The sequence below is a fragment of the Pristis pectinata genome, chromosome 4 (assembly GCF_009764475.1).
Source record: "Pristis pectinata isolate sPriPec2 chromosome 4, sPriPec2.1.pri, whole genome shotgun sequence".
Lineage (NCBI taxonomy): Eukaryota > Metazoa > Chordata > Chondrichthyes > Rhinopristiformes > Pristidae > Pristis > Pristis pectinata.
In genome coordinates, this window is record NC_067408.1 from 96,756,812 (window position 1) to 96,776,556 (window position 19,745).

General features: G+C 41.3%; 2 protein-coding genes across 2 annotated transcripts in view; both read right to left on the reverse strand.

The window, feature by feature from the left end:
- LOC127569494 (uncharacterized) overlaps positions 1–19,745 on the reverse strand; it is a 534,065-nt gene that overhangs the window by 145,531 nt on the left and 368,789 nt on the right. The window lies entirely within an intron of this gene.
- LOC127569672 (NXPE family member 3-like) overlaps positions 16,406–19,745 on the reverse strand; it is a 94,180-nt gene continuing 90,840 nt past the window's right edge. Inside the window, exons 6-7 of the mRNA XM_052014473.1 lie at positions 18,954–19,499; positions 16,406–16,500 (exon numbers count right to left, since the gene is read on the reverse strand). Of these exons, the coding sequence (XP_051870433.1) occupies positions 16,406–16,500; positions 18,954–19,499 (641 nt within the window). The remainder of the gene's footprint in view (positions 16,501–18,953; positions 19,500–19,745) is intronic.

Sequence of the window (19,745 nt, forward strand, 5' to 3'; positions counted from 1 at the left end):
TACTTTCTTAAAAACTTAAGTAGATTTGGCATACCACCAAAATACTTCAACAAACTTCTACAGATGCACCGTAGAAAGTATCCTGACTGGTTGCATCATGGCCTGGTACACCAATTCCAATGCATAGGAACGCAAGAGGCTGCAGAGAGTAGTGGACACAGTTCTGGTCCGTCATGGGCACAGCCCTCCCCACCGTTGACAGCTTCGACATGAGGCACTGCCTCAAGAAGGTGGCATCTATCATCAAGGAACCCCACTGTCCAAGTCATGCTTTCTTCTTGCTGCTACCTTGGGGCAGGAGGTACAGAAGCCTGAAGTCCCACACCACCAGGTTCAGGAACAGCTACTTTCCTGCAACCATCAGGTTCTTGAATCAACCTGCATAACCCTAATCCTACCTCAGCAATGGAATGCTACGGACCACCTCTTGCACTACCATGGACTTATTTCTAATTGTGTTTTTTTTTGGACTAACATCTTGTTTTGCAGTCTTTTTCTTCACTGTATTGTATAATTTATGTTCTTTGTATTGTCTGAATCTATGTACCTGTGATGTTTCTGCAAGCAAGTTTTTCATTGTCCCTGTACCTCACCATACTTGTGTACATGACAATAAACTCGACTTGACTATTAATGTACTGGAAACAGATTTGAGAGAGGATGCCAGAATAGGACTGAAACAAAGTTCCCATAACTGCACCTTTGATTAGAAGAAAATGACTTGAATTAAAGGAGTTGTTCAATGTAAGAATGAGTTTAGCCAGACAAAAAAGAATGGTGGTAAATGGGACTGGTTAGGCCTCTGTTCAAGGAAAAAATGAAGGGCCCTCAGATGATTGAGGTGTAGCAAGGAGGTGTAGAGGGATTAAACATTCGTGGTGAAGATGAGCCAGTTGGGACCTGGAAACTATTAAAATGGTGGAGGCCATCAGAGGTGTCAAGGATGTAAGTGGGGAGAAATTGAGATAAAAAAAGTAGAGACAGCATAAGAAGAAGTAGGTTCCATGGGGCAAGAACAGGCTGAAACAATAGGTTTAAAGCCACATTTATGGATCTTGGGGAGGATGTAGAAGCAAGCATTCTATAGCCTGTCTCTATGTAAATAATGTTCAGCCTTTATTTTCATCCGACCATATGGATAACCACAAGTCTCCAATTTATACTCTCCCTGCCAAATTAATGTCCGTTCCATTAACCTTTCATTACCTCCTTGCAGACTCTTTGTGTCCTCCTCACAACTTGCCTTCCTACCTATCTTTGTATTGCCTGCAATTTTTCTACTATTACCTTGATCACTTCATCCAAGTTATTAATTTAGATGGTAAATAGTGAGGCTCCAGCACGGATTCTTGTGGCAGTTCGCATGTATCCTGACAATGTGAAAGTGACCCTTTTATTCCAATTCAAATTTTTTCTGTTAGCTGATCCTCTCTCCACATTAATATATTACACCCAGTTCCATGAGCTCTTGCTTTGTGCAGCAACCCCTTATATTACCTTTTGGGGAACAGGCAGAAGTTGAGGCCAAGATCAGTTGTTGACACAGCCCAGCGAATCACGGACACTAGCCTCCCCTCCTTGGACTCTGTCTTTGCCTCTCGTTGTCTTGGTGAAGCAGCCCGCGTAATCAAAGACCACACCCACCAGGGACATTCTCTCTTCTCTCCTCTTCCATCGGGTAGAAGATGCAGGAGCCTGAGGGCACGTACCACCAGACAAGGACAGCTTCTACCCCACTGTGATGAGACTATTGAACAGTTCCCTCATACAATGAGATGGACTCACGATCTACCTTGTTGTGACCTTGCACCTTATTGCATTGCACTTTCTCTGCGGCTGTGACACTTCACTCTGTACTGTTATTGTTTTTACCTGTACTACATCAGTGCACTCTATACTAACTCAATGTAACTGCACTGTGTAATGAATTGACCTATATGATCAATATGCAAGACCGAGGTATTACTGTACCTCGGTACAAGTGACAATAATAAATCAATACCAATGTTCTTATTTTGATATCATACTTGCTTTATGATTTACAGAAAATCCTTTAGAGTGGTCCAGCAACACCACCCAAGGAGAATGGCCTGACCATGTGTGAATGACACCTGTTGACCTCTTTGATGGTAATAGCATAGGACTTCCTTGGTATCTGTAACAACCTTGTACTGCTGTACAGCCAAATGGGTCCACAGCTTGGGGTCTATAGCCAGGATAGCTTGTCAACATCCTAGGCCATTGATGGAAGTGCAGTCACCTTCAACCTCCCAAGCTGTGGCCAGGAGGATGCACCAGGATAGAAAACAAGTGCATAGGACAGGCACCCAGAGGCTTGTACAAAGTGGATTAACCATTATTTTTGGCAATACAATATGATTTGTTTGACAAATTTGTTTATTTTCTGAATTTGAGCTTTCATTTTTAGATCATGAGACCTTAAGACATAGGAGCAGAATTGGGCCATTCAGCCCATCGGATCTGCTCCACCATTCGATCATGGCTGATATATTTTTCCCTCTCAACCTCATTCTCCTGTGTTCTCACTGTAACCTTTGACACCCTTACTAATCAAGAACATATCAACTTCTGCTTTAGATATACCCAATGACTTGGCCTCCACAGCCATCTGTGGCAATGAATTCCACAGATTCACCACCCTCTGGCTAAATAAATTCCTCATCTCTGTTCTAAAGGGAAGTCCTTCTATTCTGAGGCTGTGCCCTCTGGTCTTAGACTCTTCCACTACTGGAAACATCCTCTCCACCTCCACTCTATTCAGCCTTTCAATATTCGGTAGGTCTCAATAAGATTCCCTGTCATCCTTCTAAACTCCAGTGAGCACAGGCCCAGAACCATCAAGTGCTCCTCATTCATTAACCCTTTAGTTCCTGGGATCATTCTCGTAAATCTCTGGACCCTCTCCTATGCCAGGATATATTCCTTAGATATGGGCCCAAAACTGTTCACGATACTCCAAATGTGGTCTGACCAATGCCTTATAAAGTCTCAACATTACATCCTTGCTTTTATACTCTAGTCTTCTCAAAATGAATGCTAACATTGCATTTGCCTTCCTTACCACCAACTCAACCTGCAAGTTAACCTTTAGGGAATCCTGCACTAGGACTTCCAAGTCCCTTTGCACCTCCAATTTCTGAATTCTTTCCCACTTAGAAAATAGTCTACGCCTTTTATTCCTTCTACCAAAGTGCATGTCCATACACTTCCATACGTTGTATTTCATCTACCACTTCTTTGCCCATTTTCCGAACCTGTCCAAGTCCTTGTGCACTCTTCCTGCTTCCTCAACACTACCTGCCCCTCCACCTATCTTTGTATCATCCGCAAACTTGGCCACAAAGCCATTAGTTCTGTCATCCAGATTTCTGAGGATAGTGCCTGTAGTTTTGAAGAAAAGGAAAACCTTTGGAAGAATGAATTATGAGATTCTGCAGAATGGAGACTGGGAAGGTTGAGGGAGCTGAAACACTCCTTGCTGAGATGATTTCTGAGAGTTTGGACAGATAAGGGTTCTTCTGTTCCCTACCTCTCCCCTAACTCTGTGGTAACAAGACTAGTCAAAGATGGTAAAATTGTGGAAATTGCAGCAGATGCAATCAGGGTATCACCTTAAAGGTGGTTACTGCAAACCTACTCCAGAGTGGTCCAGGCAGTGGAAACATTGCCCTACCACGCAAATTGTTTGGAGTCCCCCATCCCTGAAATCTGGTTCTACTTTCTTTCCCTCCATGGATGCTGCCTGACCTGCTGAGTTCCTCCAGCACTTTGTGTATTGTTCTACTTTCTCGCCACCAGATCCAGCTTACAAGTTTTTCTCATTGGCATTCTTTCAAATGATCTCTAATTCCTGATTCTTCTCTCTGGTCACTACTCTCTGATCACTTACTCATGACTGGAGCTGTGATATGAATACAAGCTTGATATTCAGAGCATCTGTATTGCCTGGCTGTTTGCATCACATGGGTTTGATGTTATTGTGGGCTCCAAAATGGAGATGACTCAAACTTGAAGGTGGGAGCCAACTGCTGCCTGTTGAACATTAACTCAAAGTAAATTGTAAACTCTTTGAAGAAGTGGAGAAGAAAGCAATCCAAATCAAAAGGAGCATAAGAAACTGGTGTAATAGAAAGACAAAAGCAAACATAATGATGATTCTGAGGCTTGCTTTTTGAAATGCATATCTGTCATTTACATAAACTATAATGTTTTAATTGACACAATAGTTAATCAACCCTCGGAGCTGCATGTTGCCAGTACCTTCATATGTCCAATATTTAGGATCAACATTGAAAACGTCATCAGAACCAGCAGCAAGGGAAGGGATCGATGTGCAAAGGGAGTTAGCTGCTCTTCCATCTCTGGCCGATTTATATTTTCATAACGTTTTATCACAAATCTCAATCTTAACTGTGGGGAAACAACATAAATAGGTAAACCAGGAACTAAGTAAATCAGAACACTTATGTAAATTATTGCTTTCACACAGCAGGAATGAATTCTTTAACATCAAGCCATTTGAAGAAAAAGTAACTCTTGGCATTATATCTAAAGGTAAAGAATACAAAAGGCAATTGAGTCATAGAGTAATATAACATAGAAACAGGCCCTTCGGTCCAACTCATCCATGCTGACCAAGGTGCCCATCTGAGCTAGTCCCATTTGGCCCATATCCATCTAAACTTTTCTTATCCATGTATTTGTCCAAATATCTTTTAAATGTTGTTATTGTGCATGCCTCAACTACTTCCTCTGGCAGCTTCTTCCATATACAAACCACCCTCTGCATGAAGAAGTTGCCCCTTGGGTCCCTTTTAAATCTTTCCCCTCTCAACTTAAACCAATGCCTTCTAGTTTTTGATTCCCTTTCCCTGGGTAAAGGACTGTATGCATTCACCCTATCTATGTTCCTCACGATGTTGTACACCTCTATAAGGTCACCTCTCAGTCTCCTACACTCCAAAGTCCTGGCCTGCCCAGTCTCTCCCTTTAACTTGGGCCCTTGAGTCCTGACAATATTCTGGTAAATCTTCTTTGCACTCTCCAGCTTAATGAAGTGTTCCCTATGACAGGGTAACCGAAACTGTACGCAATATTTCAGGTGCGGCCTCACCATTGTCTTGTACAACTGCAACATAACACCCCAACTATTATACTCAGTGTCCTGACTGTTGAAGGCCAGCATGCAAAACATCTTCTTCACCACCCTGTCCATCTGTGACACCACTTTCAGGGAACTATGTATTTGTACTCCTTGGTCCCTCTGTTTTACAACACACCCCAGGGTCCTGCCATTCACTGTGAAAGTCCTGCCCTGGTTTGACTTCCCAAAATTTCTATTCCTTGGTCCACTTACCTAGCTGATCAAGATCCCCTTTCAATTTTTGATAATTTTATTCACTGTCTACGATATCACCTATTTTAGTGTCACCTACAAACTTACTAATCAACTCTTGTATGTTCTCATTCCAAATAGTTTATATAAATGACGAATGACACACAATGCTAAGATGCAGTTGAACACAGAAAAGGTTTAGTAGAAGAGGGTGAGGTACAACACAATTCACTCAAATATTGCTGGAGATGAGGGGTTACAGTTGAAATCTGTGAAGTTGCCTTGCTCTTCCAGGTAACTAACAGTAGAAATGATGAAGATCTTAATTAACATGAAGTAAATTGACTGAAACTTAGACCTAGCACAAAGTATTTGACTCAACATGTTGATTTATAACTTCCATCTCCTTCCACACTGAAGTCAGTCATGAGGAACACCAGCAGAATGCAATATGGTTTCCAATTAGCCATCAGCTCTACATTATTGGCAGATTGTTTAACTTATCCAGTGATCATTGAAGATAACCATGAGAAGAATCTAAGTGGAGATTAGAAGAAACTAGAGGTAATTGGAATTCTCCACAACAAACTGTAATGGGATTGCACAGTTCTACATGGAAAGGTGGAGTTCCCAAACCAGGTTATGGTTTAAGTTGGTTGGGACATTAAGGAAATAGTGAAGGTATTTTCCAAAATCTGGGAATTTACAACGTTGATCGTTCGAATGTCTGCCAGCACGAATTGCCCATGTATTTTCTTCAATTATGAAGTTGTGGAGTACGACGTCAAAAGAGCCAGAAGTTCGGAAAATGGTGAGATGACCCAATGCAAAGGACTTCCTGATTTGAGCAGCCTGGGTTTGGATGGTGATTTAGAATTTTTAGAGCAAGGGGATATTTGCAGTCCTCATTAGTGAGCAGTTTGTGATTTTATTTTTTGGGTGATATAGCCAGTTCACAGAGGGTTAGGACAATAACTGTCGAGTTTGGAGATCTCATGAATTCTGTTACCTTTAACCTGAAATTACCAATGTCAGATCAATACAGTGTAGCCAAGGTGCAACAAGACAGACTGGAAACTATGATACCTGAATTGTGCATAGTGGAAATAATCAGAGTGAAAGAGAACTTTCTAGTTTGAAAGGTCTGAGGTCCACAGGGATTCTTAATGGGAGTCAAGTTTCAAGATAGGGTACACCTTAAATAAGGAAGATGGGAGTATTATAAAGAATTTCAATCAGGATATGTTACTAGATTTGTGATACTTGGAAAGAATATAGATTTTCTGTTCTATTGGATATTACTCTTGTGCTTGCAAGAGTATATGGACAAGATGAATAAGATGCCAAATGGAATACAATATGGAAAAGTGAGGTCATCCACATGGTACATTTAACGTGCAGCAAATAATTTAGGAGGGCAAATAATATGTTAACCTTTATTATAAAAGGATTTGAATATAGGAATAAGAAAGTCTTTTTCCCTGCAGAGCAGCTTGGAGAGATTCCACTTGCATTATTGTGTACAGTTTTGATGTCCTTCCTTAAGAAAGGATGTACTTGCCATTAAGGATGTGCACAAAGATACACTGGACTGGTTCCAGGGATAGAATGTTTGCTATTGAGTAGACTAGGATTGCATTCCCAAGAAATAGAAGTAATGTTGCAGCTCCATAAAACTCTGGTTAGACTGCACTTTAGAATATTGTGTTCAGTTCTGGTCACCTCATTATAGAAAGGATGTAGAAGCTTTAGGGAGGGTATAGAGGAGATTTACCAGGATGCTGCCTGGATTAGAGAACATGTCTTATAAGGAAAGGTTGAGTGAATTAGGGCTTTTCTCTTTGGAGCGATGCAGGATGAGAGGTGACTTGATAGAAGTGTATAAGATTACGAGAGGCATAGACAGAGTGGACAGCCAGTACCTTTTACCCAGGGCGGTAATAGCAAATACCAGTGGACATCCATTTAAGTTCAGAGGAGGAATGTTCAGGGGAGATGTCAGAGGTAGGTTCTTTACACAGAGTGGTGGGTGCCTGGAATGCACTGCCAGGGGTGGTTGTAGAGGCTGATACAATAGGGAAATTTAAAGGGCTCTTAGATAGGCACATGGAAGTAAGAAAAATGGAGAGTTATGGGCTGTGCAGCAGGGAAGGGTTAAATTGATCGTGGAGTAGGTGTTCGTATAGTTCGGCACGACATTGTGGGCTGAAGGGCCTGTACTGTGCTGTACTGTTCTATGTTCTAGAAATGAAAAATGAGAAGCAATCTTGTCAAAATTTGCGAAATGTAGGACCATGGAGAATAAGAGCTGGCTAATTAGGACTGGGAAGAGGAGAAACTTCTTCACAAAGAGGATTGAACGTTTGGAATTCTCTACCCTGAATGGCTATGTTGTATTCATTCAAGACAGAGATTGATAAATTTCCAGGCTTTAAGAGAATCAAGGGATGTGAATAGTGTTAGAAAATGGCTCTGGGTTACACTGTTCATCAATGGTGGAGCAGGATTAAAGGGCCAGTTACTTCTATTTCTTCTGTTCCTATGAGTTTGATGAGGATCCAGGTAAAAGTGAGGCCATTACAAGAAAACCTAAAAGAACTTGAGGGGTGCTGGATCTTCAGGAACTATTGATATATTCAAGGCTAGCTAAGGTAAGTTTGAACATTTCTAAAACCATGTAAACCTACCTAATATTCATGCTGTGGGGGAGGCAGCAAATGTAGGTGCTTTGGCAGGGAAACAAATAACCTAGGAAGGTGTCTTCTTTCCTAAACAAGTATTCAACGTGGATGAGGTAGGGCTCTTTCCGCAGAAGATGCCTTCATGCATATTCATTTTGAGGGGTGAGGAAACTGTTCCAGGTTTCAAGGCAACCAAAGGTTGCTTTGCTTTTGTCCTTCGAAGCAATGCTGAGGCTGATTTGTAGTTTAAACTTCTCTTAATCCCACTCAGAGACCCAGAGGGCTCTAAAGGGATATTCAAAGGCCAATCTTCCTGGCCTAATGCAGGGTCTTGACCTGAAACACTGACGATTCCTTATCTCCACAGATACTGCTCAACCCCCTGAGTTCCTCCAGCAGTTCATTTTTTTGTTCCAATCTTCCAGTGTTGTGGCTGGGTGACGGTGTTGCACTTCCAAGATCATATTGTGCTGTTTTTCTCCATTATCTCCTTCATCAAACAATATTGCGCAAGGAATAACTTGGGTAGCTTATTATTGACAATGCCCCTGGACAGCAATTAGTATTGACGACATGGCTGACAATATCCAGGTAACACTTTTGCTCTCAACACACCTTCATGGTTACAACCCTCATGCCAGGGTGCTATTGCTTTGTTCGAGGCTGACTTCCTGCAGCAGGAAGTGAGGCATGTTATATTGGAGTTGAGCAACAATGACAAAACTACTATTCAGGAAGTTTGGAAGAGGTACAACATGAAGATAACTATGGCCTATTTTAGTCCCTCTTGGGATTACATAACCTATGCAGAGTGTGTGCACAATTCCTGTCGGTTTATGAACCTTAAAGTCTCTAAGAAGATATTGTCAAATTGGGAAATGAGGCTGGGTTTGATGAAGTAGATCAGCATGACATGGAAGGGTTGAGGGAATTGCATGCCAAAGAGTTCACAAATGAGGATCAGTTATAAATTGAGCAGTAGAGATCACAGGACGAGCAAGTCACCAACATAGTGTCACCACCACCACAACAGCTCACCACAAAGAGGATTTCAGAGGTGTTTTGTGTGGTAAGAATCCTGAAATGTCGGCCACAGAGCAAAGGAACAATTGCAGGGATCACATTTGTGTGTGCGTGGGGGAAGGGTGACCTGGGTGCAAGGTAACCAAGTTATTGTCTCTGCAGACATGAGCCTGCAGTGCCCGGGGCAATGGTCAGGTGACGGGTTGACCTAGACAAAGGATCGACCCAGGTAGGGCTGGAGAGAAGTGACCAGGGTATAAGACTGAGCACACAGGTGGTGGGGTCTCTTGGATTTGGGCTCACCACAGGTTAGGTCGTGACTGATGCTGTGGACCAATTGGAACAGGGCGCTGCAGTTAAACGGGCTCAGGTGCACTTCTGAGTGCAGTACCATTTGTTGTAACTTAGCAATAAAGTGTGTTGTGTGCAGCATTGTATGCACAAGGCTTATTTCTATCGGATCTGCGAACAATCCTGCTTAACTTTGGAACAACATTCTGCCATCTTGAGAAAGCAATAGCCATCTTCTAAGACAACAGTCCCAACATGGAGTGCAGTCTTAGATGTGAACGCATGACAGAAATTGAGGTGCTTTGGGATGAGAAGCTTTATCAGGTGAAGAGGAGAGCTGGAGATACAAGAAACTGTAGAAGCTGGAATCTGGAGCAACAAACAATCTGCTGGAAAAACTCAGTGGGTTGAGCAGCATCTGTGGGAGGAAAGGAATTGTCAATGTTTCGGGTCAAAAGCTGCATCAGGATTGAGAGGAGAGCTGTCCAGATATCCATTAGCACCTTCCTTAAGCATCACTCATCAGCATTCAGATACAATAGCTGGAAGAACCCCTGCCTTCATTGTCACGAACCAGCAACAAAAGAAACACACTGAGCATGATTTAGTGTTAAAAACTATTTTATTAATTACTACTTATGATAATACGTAAAATAAAAGTAAAAATGTTAGTATGTTAGAATTCAAAAATGTTAAACCTCGAACGTTAACCCCAAAACTAAACTCTTCGTGTGTGTGTGTGTGTGACAAAGTTCAAAACTCCCAGTTCCGCAATGGTTCTTAAAGTTCAGTTCCACAAGCCATAAGGTGAAACATGAGCAAGGGCTTCTTCAACAACCACTGTTGTCTGAAGATAAGACGTAGACGTAGAGAAACATAGAGAGAGTAAATACGAAATCCAAATGTTCCACGATGGAACCCAAACAACACTTCGGTGTTTACTTGGTAGTGACTTCCTCACCCCGAAAAGCATCCGAACCGTGGTCGTCCACACACAAATACCTGTTTCCTTCTACAGGTCAGCAACAAAGTGAACTCCACCGGATTACTTCCATACATGGATTTCAGTGGCAGACACAGTTATTGTTTCTCATCCATCGATAGAGAAAACTAGCATCTATCTATCTGTCTCTCTCTCTCTCTCTCTCTCTCTCTCTCTCTATCTCTCTCTATCTCTCTCTCTCTCTCTCTCTCTCTCTCTCTCTCTCTCTTCTGACCTCTTCAACAACGTCATTACGTCCTTTATCTTCTATTGACGTAAGCACACCCCACGCACACATACACACACACACTCTATCTTAAAGGGACTTTCACTGAGTCCGTAACATCATCATTATAAGCTCCATCAAGTTCAGATTCACCGGCATCACTATCCTCCGAACACCATTGACAACTCTACCTCTCACTACAGCAAACTCCCCACCCCCTGCCACCTTGACAGGCAACACCACCATGAATACGAGGTATTGATCACTCAGACCTTGGAACCTGCTCCTCCATTCAATTAGATTGTGGCTGATTTGATTGCTACCTCAACATCATATTCCTGCCTGTTCTCAGCAACCTTGGACATTTTGCTTATCAAAATTCTGCTTGAAAAGAGCACTCTTCTTCCACCACTCTGAGGAAAAGAGAAGTGAACACTAACCAGTCTCTGAGAGAGAAGATTTTGGCTGATTTTGTCTTAAATGAGCTTAAATTATCTTGAGACTATGACCCTCAGTTCTAGATTCTCCACTAAGAAAATCTGCTCACCTTGTTAGATCCCTCATAATCATGTATGTTTCACTTGTTGAACACCCCATTGGGGTACATTTATGTATGGTTTTAATATTTTAATTTAAGATTAAATTGTAGCGAAACAATATTTTGTTATTTCTGGTGCTTACTGATGTATGTTTAAGGGTTAAGGTATTTTTAACCAAAATTCTTGAGCTTTGGACTGCAACCACAGTTTTCACAGTGGGAAACACCAGTTTGCAATTTAGAAATTTTTGCCTGACAAAATGTTTCCCCAAATGTAACCCCTTCATAAATTGGGGAATAATTGTAATGGAAAGCTGAGTCTATCAGATAGAGAAAGAGATTGCCAGAGGCACAATAAGGCAATTGAAATTAATTCAAAACTAAGAGGTTAGCACACTTTGATGCATGAAACTTATGGTTACATTTCAACATATTTAATTGAAATAAATAGCATGTACAGTTCCCAAAATAACCAAAATAACCCAAATAGCAGGATTAATTGTGAACAAAATAGAACATGTTGGGAATAACACCAAGTTGTCAGGACAGAGCAGACATCAGTTGGTGAACAAATGCAAATTGTGGACTGTGGTGGGCTGTTACACTGCCTCACTTAATAATGACACAGTGAGTTTATCCACTAGTGCAAGGCACTTCCCTCCATATGCTATTTAGACAGAGCATGGGATTTATAAAGCTGACTGCTGTGCATGTATGGAGGGGGCACATTTTCCCCTTTCAGTTCAAAGTTGAGTGTCCAATATTTGCAAAGGAAATCTGCATCATTGTTTGTTGTTGTTTTATTTAAGAGAATGTCTTGTTTACTTCAGCCGGCTCTGTATTAAATAGCTGATTTCTTTGTAATATTATAAGTTTGAAGAAAAATGGGCCACCTTATTGCATTCAGAAAATATGAGCCTAACTTGCATTCAATTCTGTGTCTTTGAAGTTAACTTCATCTTGGAGTGCAGTAGCAGTCATTTCTGGGTTACATAGTGCCACTTGCAAGTTTTTTCCGGGCTTTGCTTTCTATTGATTTCTCTTTGATTCCTATCTAGACCTTTTCTGTAGAGCAGTACAGGCAGAGGCTAATCTTTTTCCAAAGCTGGCTTCACTGAGATTAACTTTGAACTCGTACCCGGGTCTGGATATGCTCTCACAGTTGAAGTCAATGTCATGATTAATGCCTAGCCTCAGGATCATCTGAAGTAACTGTACTGGACCTATGCCTTTATCTCGCAGTTGGCTGCTTATCACAGCATTTCTGAGGTTACTGATACTCTGTGCTTCAGATAAACTACTTAGTTCATATTTCCTTTGTGCATGAATCATGAATCAAAGTGGGGATTTTCCAATACTGCTGGCTTCTGAGGTTCAAATTATCATACACTGTACACCACACTCACAGTGACTTTTTCATTTTCAGGAATCATGGCTGCTTAATAACTTCCAGGGGTCACACAACTCTGATGGATGGACTTTGGGAGACAAAGCCCATCTCACACCTGTGTGCACTGCAGGCAGACCAGCAAGGTGCCATTATAATGGATGTCACACTAATGCAGTGCGTTCAGTATAGGATACTGTTGGCCTCCTCTGAAGGAGATTTGTCTGCATCTCTCCAGGAATACCCTCCAGTACTCACCAGACAGGACCTCCTACCTCATGTCATCTGCTGCTTGCTCCACAACTTGTAGGCAGGCGATCACAGGCACCTTTCACCAGGAAGAAAGTCAGGATAAGATGTGGATCCTGATGTATACGAGCATGAGGAGATTATCAAGAAGAAGAAGTGAGCAAGGGATATCAGGACTTTAACCAGAACAGCTGCAAAAGGAACTTACCAATGCCTGGCAGCAAAGAGGGGAGGCACATTTCTGTGAATTCAGAATGTATTGAGTAGCATACAAAGTTGCACCAGATATAAAGTATCATTGGTTACAGAAGAAATGTACATCTACTGCTACAATTATCATACACTTGTTCCTGATAAATTGCTTGGGGATTCTTTGCATTCCTCCATTCTCCAGCAGCTGGCCATTCTTAAACTACCATTTTAAAACAAATGTGTGAAAGGATCTATTTAGAAAAACTGGAAGTTCTCAGTTCCTCAACATTAATTATTTTCTGCATACCTGTGGTTTGTCAGTTGTTTCCTCTGGCCATTTTTCCCTTCAAATTAAATTAAAATTAAGTTAAATTGGTTTATTATTGTCACATGTACTGAGGTACAATGAAAAACTTTGTTTTGCATGCTATCCATGCAGATCATTTCATTATGTCAGTGCATTGAGGTAGTAAAAAGGAAAACAATAACAGAAAGCAGACAGATGTATCATGTGCAAAAATCTGTGTTGAACAGAAGGGAAATAGAGATAATCCTGGAAACTATACAGCTGTCAGTCTTATGTCAGTGATAGGGAAGCTATTGGAAAAGATTCTTAGGGATAGGATTTATGAGCATTTCGCATGGGCAGTTAGCATGGCTTTGTGCAGAGCAAGTCATGTCTTACTAACTTGTCTGAGTTTTTCGAGGAGTTGACGAAAGTGATTGAAGGTAGAGTAGTGGATGTTGTTTACATGGATTTTAGTAAGGTGTTTGACAAGGTCCCTCATGGATGGCTCATCCAGAAGATTAAGATACATGGGATCCACGGTCACTTGGCCACTTGGATTCAGAATTGGTTTGTCCATAGAAGACAGGGTAGTGGCCAATGGGACTTATTCTGGCTGGAGGTCCATAACTAGTGGTGTTTTGCAGGGATCCATACTAGGACCTCTGCTATTTGTGATATATAAATGACTTGGATGAAAATGTGGATGGGTAGGTTAGTAAGTTCACAGACAATACAAAGATTAGTGGCATTGTGAATAGTGTAGAAGATTTCCAAAGGACACAGCAGGATAGAGATCAGTCGCAGATATGCACAGAGAAATGGCAGATGGATATTAATCTGGCCAAGTGTGAGATGTTGCACTTTGGGAGATGAAATGTATAGGGACAGTACACTGTTAATGGCAAGTCCCTTAACAGTGTTGATGTACATAGGGATCTTGGGGTCCAAGCACATAGCTCCCTGAAAGTGGCTGCACAAGTTTATAGGGTGGTAAAGAAGGTGCATGGCATGCTTGCCTTTATTAGTTGAGGCACTGAATTCAAGAGTCAGGAAGTTAGATTACAACTTTATAAAAGTCTGTTTAGGCCGCATCTGGAGTATTGCATTCAATTTTGGTCCCCCATTATAAGAAGGATGTGGAGGATTTTGCAGAGGGTGTGGAAAAGGTTTACCAAGATGCAGCCTGGATTAGAGGGCACATGCTATAAAGAGAGGTTGGACAGACTTGGACTGTTTTCTTTGGAGTGGCAAAGGCTGAGGGGAGGCCTGATAGAAGTTTATAAAATTATGGGAGGCAGAGATAGTCTTTTTCCCAGGACCGAAATGTCTAATACTTGAAAGCATGCATTTAAGGTGAGAGGGGTTAATTTCAAAGGAGAGGTGTGGGGCAAGTTTTTACAGAGTGATGGGTACCTGGAAAGTGCTGCCGAGGTGATAGTGGAGGCAAATACAGTAGAGGTATTTGAAAGGCTCTTAGATAGGCACATGAATGTGCAGAGAATGGAGGAATATGGTCATTGTGTAGTTAGTGTTAGTTTAGTTTGGTGTTTAATTAGTTTGGTACAACACCTTGAGCGTGGGGCCTGTTCCTGTGCTGTTCTATTTTCTATGAATATCGCATTATAAAGCTTTCAAACCAATACAACCATACGTTGGCCTTTATGGTGAAGGTTTAACATCTTAACAAGTGATTAGTAATACAAAGTTGCCAACACCTGCTAATAGTTAATGGTCAGAAGGCAATTGCAAACATGGGTAGGCACGTGGATATAAGAAAAATGGAGGGTTATGGGCTGGTAGGAGGGAAGGGTTAGATTGATCAAGGAGTAGGTGTTTATATAGGTCGGCACAACTTCATGGGCCGAAGGGCCTGTACTGTGATGTACTCTTCTATAGATCAGATAGGATAGAAGGAAATACAATTTCTGGGGTTACTCGAGAGCAGGTGATTGGTGAGGCCAAATAGAAAGCTATACAGAAGTAACTTAGGAAGGGAACAGCAACTGCTCTTCGGTCATCTTTAGGCTTGACTGGATACATTGGGGAGTTTGGAGAAAATTATGCAGCCACTCTAGCTACTCTACTGAGGAATAGGGAGGAAAGGGACAAGTGAGAGGAGTGTGAATAAATTTTTATACAGTTAATGAAAGATTGCAGACTCGGCCTGACTTCTAGTTTCTGACTAGGGGTGGCAGCAGCCAACACAGTTATGTAGATGGTTCAGGGGATTTTAAGACTGATGGATTAATGCATTATGTGTGTTACCTGAAGTACAAAAGAGCTGTTCGATGTGACTAATGCAGTGACCAGGAGCTTGTGATGAGACAGCCACAGCAGATGATCAGCAGCAATGTTCATATTCTGCTGCAGGGAAAACTCCTTATGGCTCTGAGCCTCAGCATGTTTCAACACCCTACAATTTAACAATCTGAACAATGGATGGTGGCAGGAGGGATGCAAAGAGTGCAGTCAGAGCTTCTGCAGAGAAAATGCACTGATCAGATATGACAAATTCTGGATACATAGTAACTCAGCAGTGTAAAGACATTATTTCACTTGCTAAAGCAAACCTGTTTTGAAATAAATGTGCGATCCTTGTGAATCAGATGAAGTACTCTTACATTTCTAAGAGAGAAATAGTATTGTTACTTTTGTCTACAAATACTGTCACCTTCACAGTATTTTCCCAGGAAGCTCTGAGCCTGAACTTCCACTCATATTTTTCCATTTATCCCTAGATCCCATCCTCACCCACTTTATCACAATTTCCACTCAGATTTCTTTTATCCTAGGTCTACTCTCAACTCCTTTATCCCAGATCACCCCCAACTGATTTTATCCCAGCTCCCACTTGCATTCATTTTTGCCCAGTTCCCAATGTTACCTCCTTCTACCTAGCTCAATTCTCACTCCTTTACCCCTCCTTCACTCACACCTTACATCCGAGCTCCACTCATATCCCTGTATCTCTGGTCGCCACTCACGTTCCTTTATCCCAGCTCAGAATATCACTCCTTTTATTCCTGTCCCTGTTCATGCCCTTTTTTCATGTTGACACTCACAAACCATTTATCCCAATTCCTGCTGTCATTTGCATCCCTTTATTCAAGCTCCCATCCTGATCAATTTATCCCAGTTGAAGTGCTCATCCCTTTATGCAGTTTCTTCCAATCATCCTGTTTAACTATTGCTCACATTCCCTTCGTCCCATTTTCCATAATCACCCAGCTCCTACTTCCATTCCCATCCCCTCTCACATGCCTTTTCTCCCCACTTCCCCTCTCACCAGCATCGCTCTTGTATGAATTCAGCTCTTCCCCTGCTTTAGTTTCTCCCTCTCAACTCTTTTGATGTTCTGGAAATGATAGATCAGCAATGGCTGCCAGGGAAGGCTCAAAGTGATACCTTTGGGTATAACTGCCTAGAACTCTTTTAATGTTGATCTGGAGCAATATTCTATCCTGTGTGGTTCACCTGCTCCGATTCATGCTATTGTAGCAATATTTTGTTTTAGTTTGTGAAGCAAGAGTACTGATATAATCTCAGTGGTCCTCATAACACGGTAAATCAAACAGCATAGGTCATGCCATAAGAAATAATAGGAGTAGGCCATTGAGCCCCTCATGCTTCCTCTGTCATTCAGTAAATCAAACTTGGAAATGATCCCTTCGTCCAAATTATTAATATAGATTGTGCGTAGCTGGGGCCACAGTACCCAATCCCTGCAGCACCCCACTTGTCTCCCAACCCCAAAATGACCCATTTATTCCGAGATTCTGTTTTCTCCCTCCGTTAAGCAGACCTTAACCCATGTCAGTATATTACACCCAATCCCATGTGTTCTCATGTTATTTAGTAACCTCTTGTGTGGTATGTCATCAAAAGTCTTTGTAAAGTCCATATCCACTGTTTGCCCCTTATCTATTCTGTTAGTTAAAATTTCAACAAACTGTAATGGATTTGTTAGACATGATGTCCCTTTCATCAATCCATGTAGACTGTTATTTTCTAGGTGTTCTGTTAGCACTTCTCAAGGATTATGCAGTGGTCTTCTATCTTAATTGTGCACCAAATCCACAGTGGCCTAGAAATTCGATTATTTACCCCAGAGCTCTTCAGTGAATTTTGACGTTGTGATATGTAAATCATGGACTGAGGTCATTCTGCACAGATCATGCAATTCACAAAATCCTGATGAAATTTCATCAACCTGACTTTCTCCACAGATGCAAACTGACCTGTTGAGTGTATCCAGCATCTTCTGTTTTTATTTCACAGAACTCAATACAGCTGGTGTTCATAAGGCATTTGGCATAGTAAAGACATGGAGCAATATTATTTCTCACGTCAAAAGGTTAGAAATGAGGATGTTCCTTGATAATTGCACAATGTTCACTTCCATTCTCAACTCCAAAGCAAATAATGCTGCTCATGCCTACATGCAGCAAGCCCAAGACAACATTCAGTTATGGGCTGATAAGGGACAAGTAGCACTAACATCAATGAAGAATGAGGCAATTACCATTTCCAACAAGGGAGATCTAACCACTGATTCTTAACAGCAACACATTATGATTGCTGAGTCCCCCGCCATTAATATCCCAGGGGTCACCAGAAACTTTACTGCACCAGCCAACAAAATACTGCGGCTATAAGAGCAGATCAGAGGCTGGATATCCTGTGGTGACTTTTCTTGCTTTTTTTTCTGACTAGTGCCTTTACATCTCACCTGAGTGTCCTTGTAGCACCCCAGTACAGACAATGTGACTCTTATTCTCTTTTGCAAGAAAATCAAGTTCCATAGCAGTGAAATGAAGTAGAGTGAGGGAAGCAAGTGGTGGATGGGGAAATGTATGTTCTCCTGGCTCTACTCCTTTCAGCCATTTGACCAATAATTTCCACAGACAGTTTGGTTCAGTGGCCTGGTGCTCATTAAGGACTGGAACCCAGACCCAGTGAGCAGCAGAATAGGTCAGCAGATGTACAGTATTGCAGAACTCATGATCAATAACAAGGAAATTAATGCATTGTGCACCAAACAATCATTTGGACTTTTTTTTAGGAAGAATTCAATGGAATTCTTGTTACTACCATCGGGGAGGAGGTACAGGAGCCTGAAAACCCACACTCAACTGGTCCATGAACCATGAACACTACCTTGTTGTTTTTATTTTGCACTATTTATTTTGTAATTTATAGTAATTTAAATGGCTTTGCACTGTACTGCTGCTGCAAAACAACACATTTCACGTCATATATGTCAGTGATAATAAACCTGATTCTGATTCCATTCTGCATTGGCTTGATTTGACACAGGCTAATGAATTTGGTGCAGCTACTTTTGCCAATGGATTTGATAGGTTCACACATGTATATGAGATAGAGCTGACAATAACTTCTGTGGGTATGTATATCAGGAAAAGGGTACACCTTCAGAAGAGGAATGAAAGTAAGTTCAGTGTACAAAATAAAATCACAATGTTCCCTACTCCCAGTCTTGATTTGGTTAATAGTCTTTTCAAGTGAATTTTACCTCAATCATGATCCATGTATGGCATATGACTAATTTTAAAATCAGAACAGACCGAGGAGAGATCACACAATTTTTATGCTTATTTCAGAAGACCCAAAAGCCATTAATTTAAAGAAAATTAATTTGGAATTCAAATTTTAAAACTCTTCATTATCTTACGTGATTCTCATGATTATTGGAAAAGATTTAAAGTAGCATTTATCTCTTTTTCAAAGGACACACATATGAAAGAAACACATTTACTTCATTCTTGATGATGATTTGCTTGGGGTGTAGGTCATGTGGCAGGTAATGGGCTATGGTCATCTCCCACGCATCCACAAATGCCACTTTGATGCCTGCGAACATCCTTCTCATCACTAAATCAAGCTGGTAGGAGAACCAGTCACTGTTGTAGAGACTAACCTCTCGTGGGAGAGCCTGCACATTAGCTGTCTTTATTACGATCACTGTATCAGGACTTCTAGCCAGCAATCGTAGAATTGATCTCCGGATGTTCTGTAGCCTTCGGATGTAAGGTTCCACTGGAAAAGTGTTGAAATGGCACCAGATGGTAAAGGCTATAACTGTGTTCTTTCCTCCTTTAATGTCATCCAGTTTATTTGCAATGAATGGTAGATCCTGACTCGATATGGGCTGGATGCGGATTGGTTTCCCATGTGCAAAATAATCTATCTTGATCGTGTTGTTCATATCCAGAGCAAGGTGAGGGCCAGTTTTCATTGAATTGCCCAAATCAAACTTTCTGAGGCCTAAAAGAAAAGATGACTTGAACAATTCTGAGTCATAATTTGGTAGATAATAACTAAAACAATATTATATTGGCATATCCTTTAACAGCTCAATGTGTTAAGCTAGAGCTACATCTCTCATTCTATGTCCAAGAGTGGAGAGGCTGAAAGTATTGGTGCAAAGGTTGGTCTTCAGCAGTGATGTGGAACTTCATGTCATCTCTTCAGAGAATGTCATCAATGTGCCTTTTATTGAAGATAAAGGAA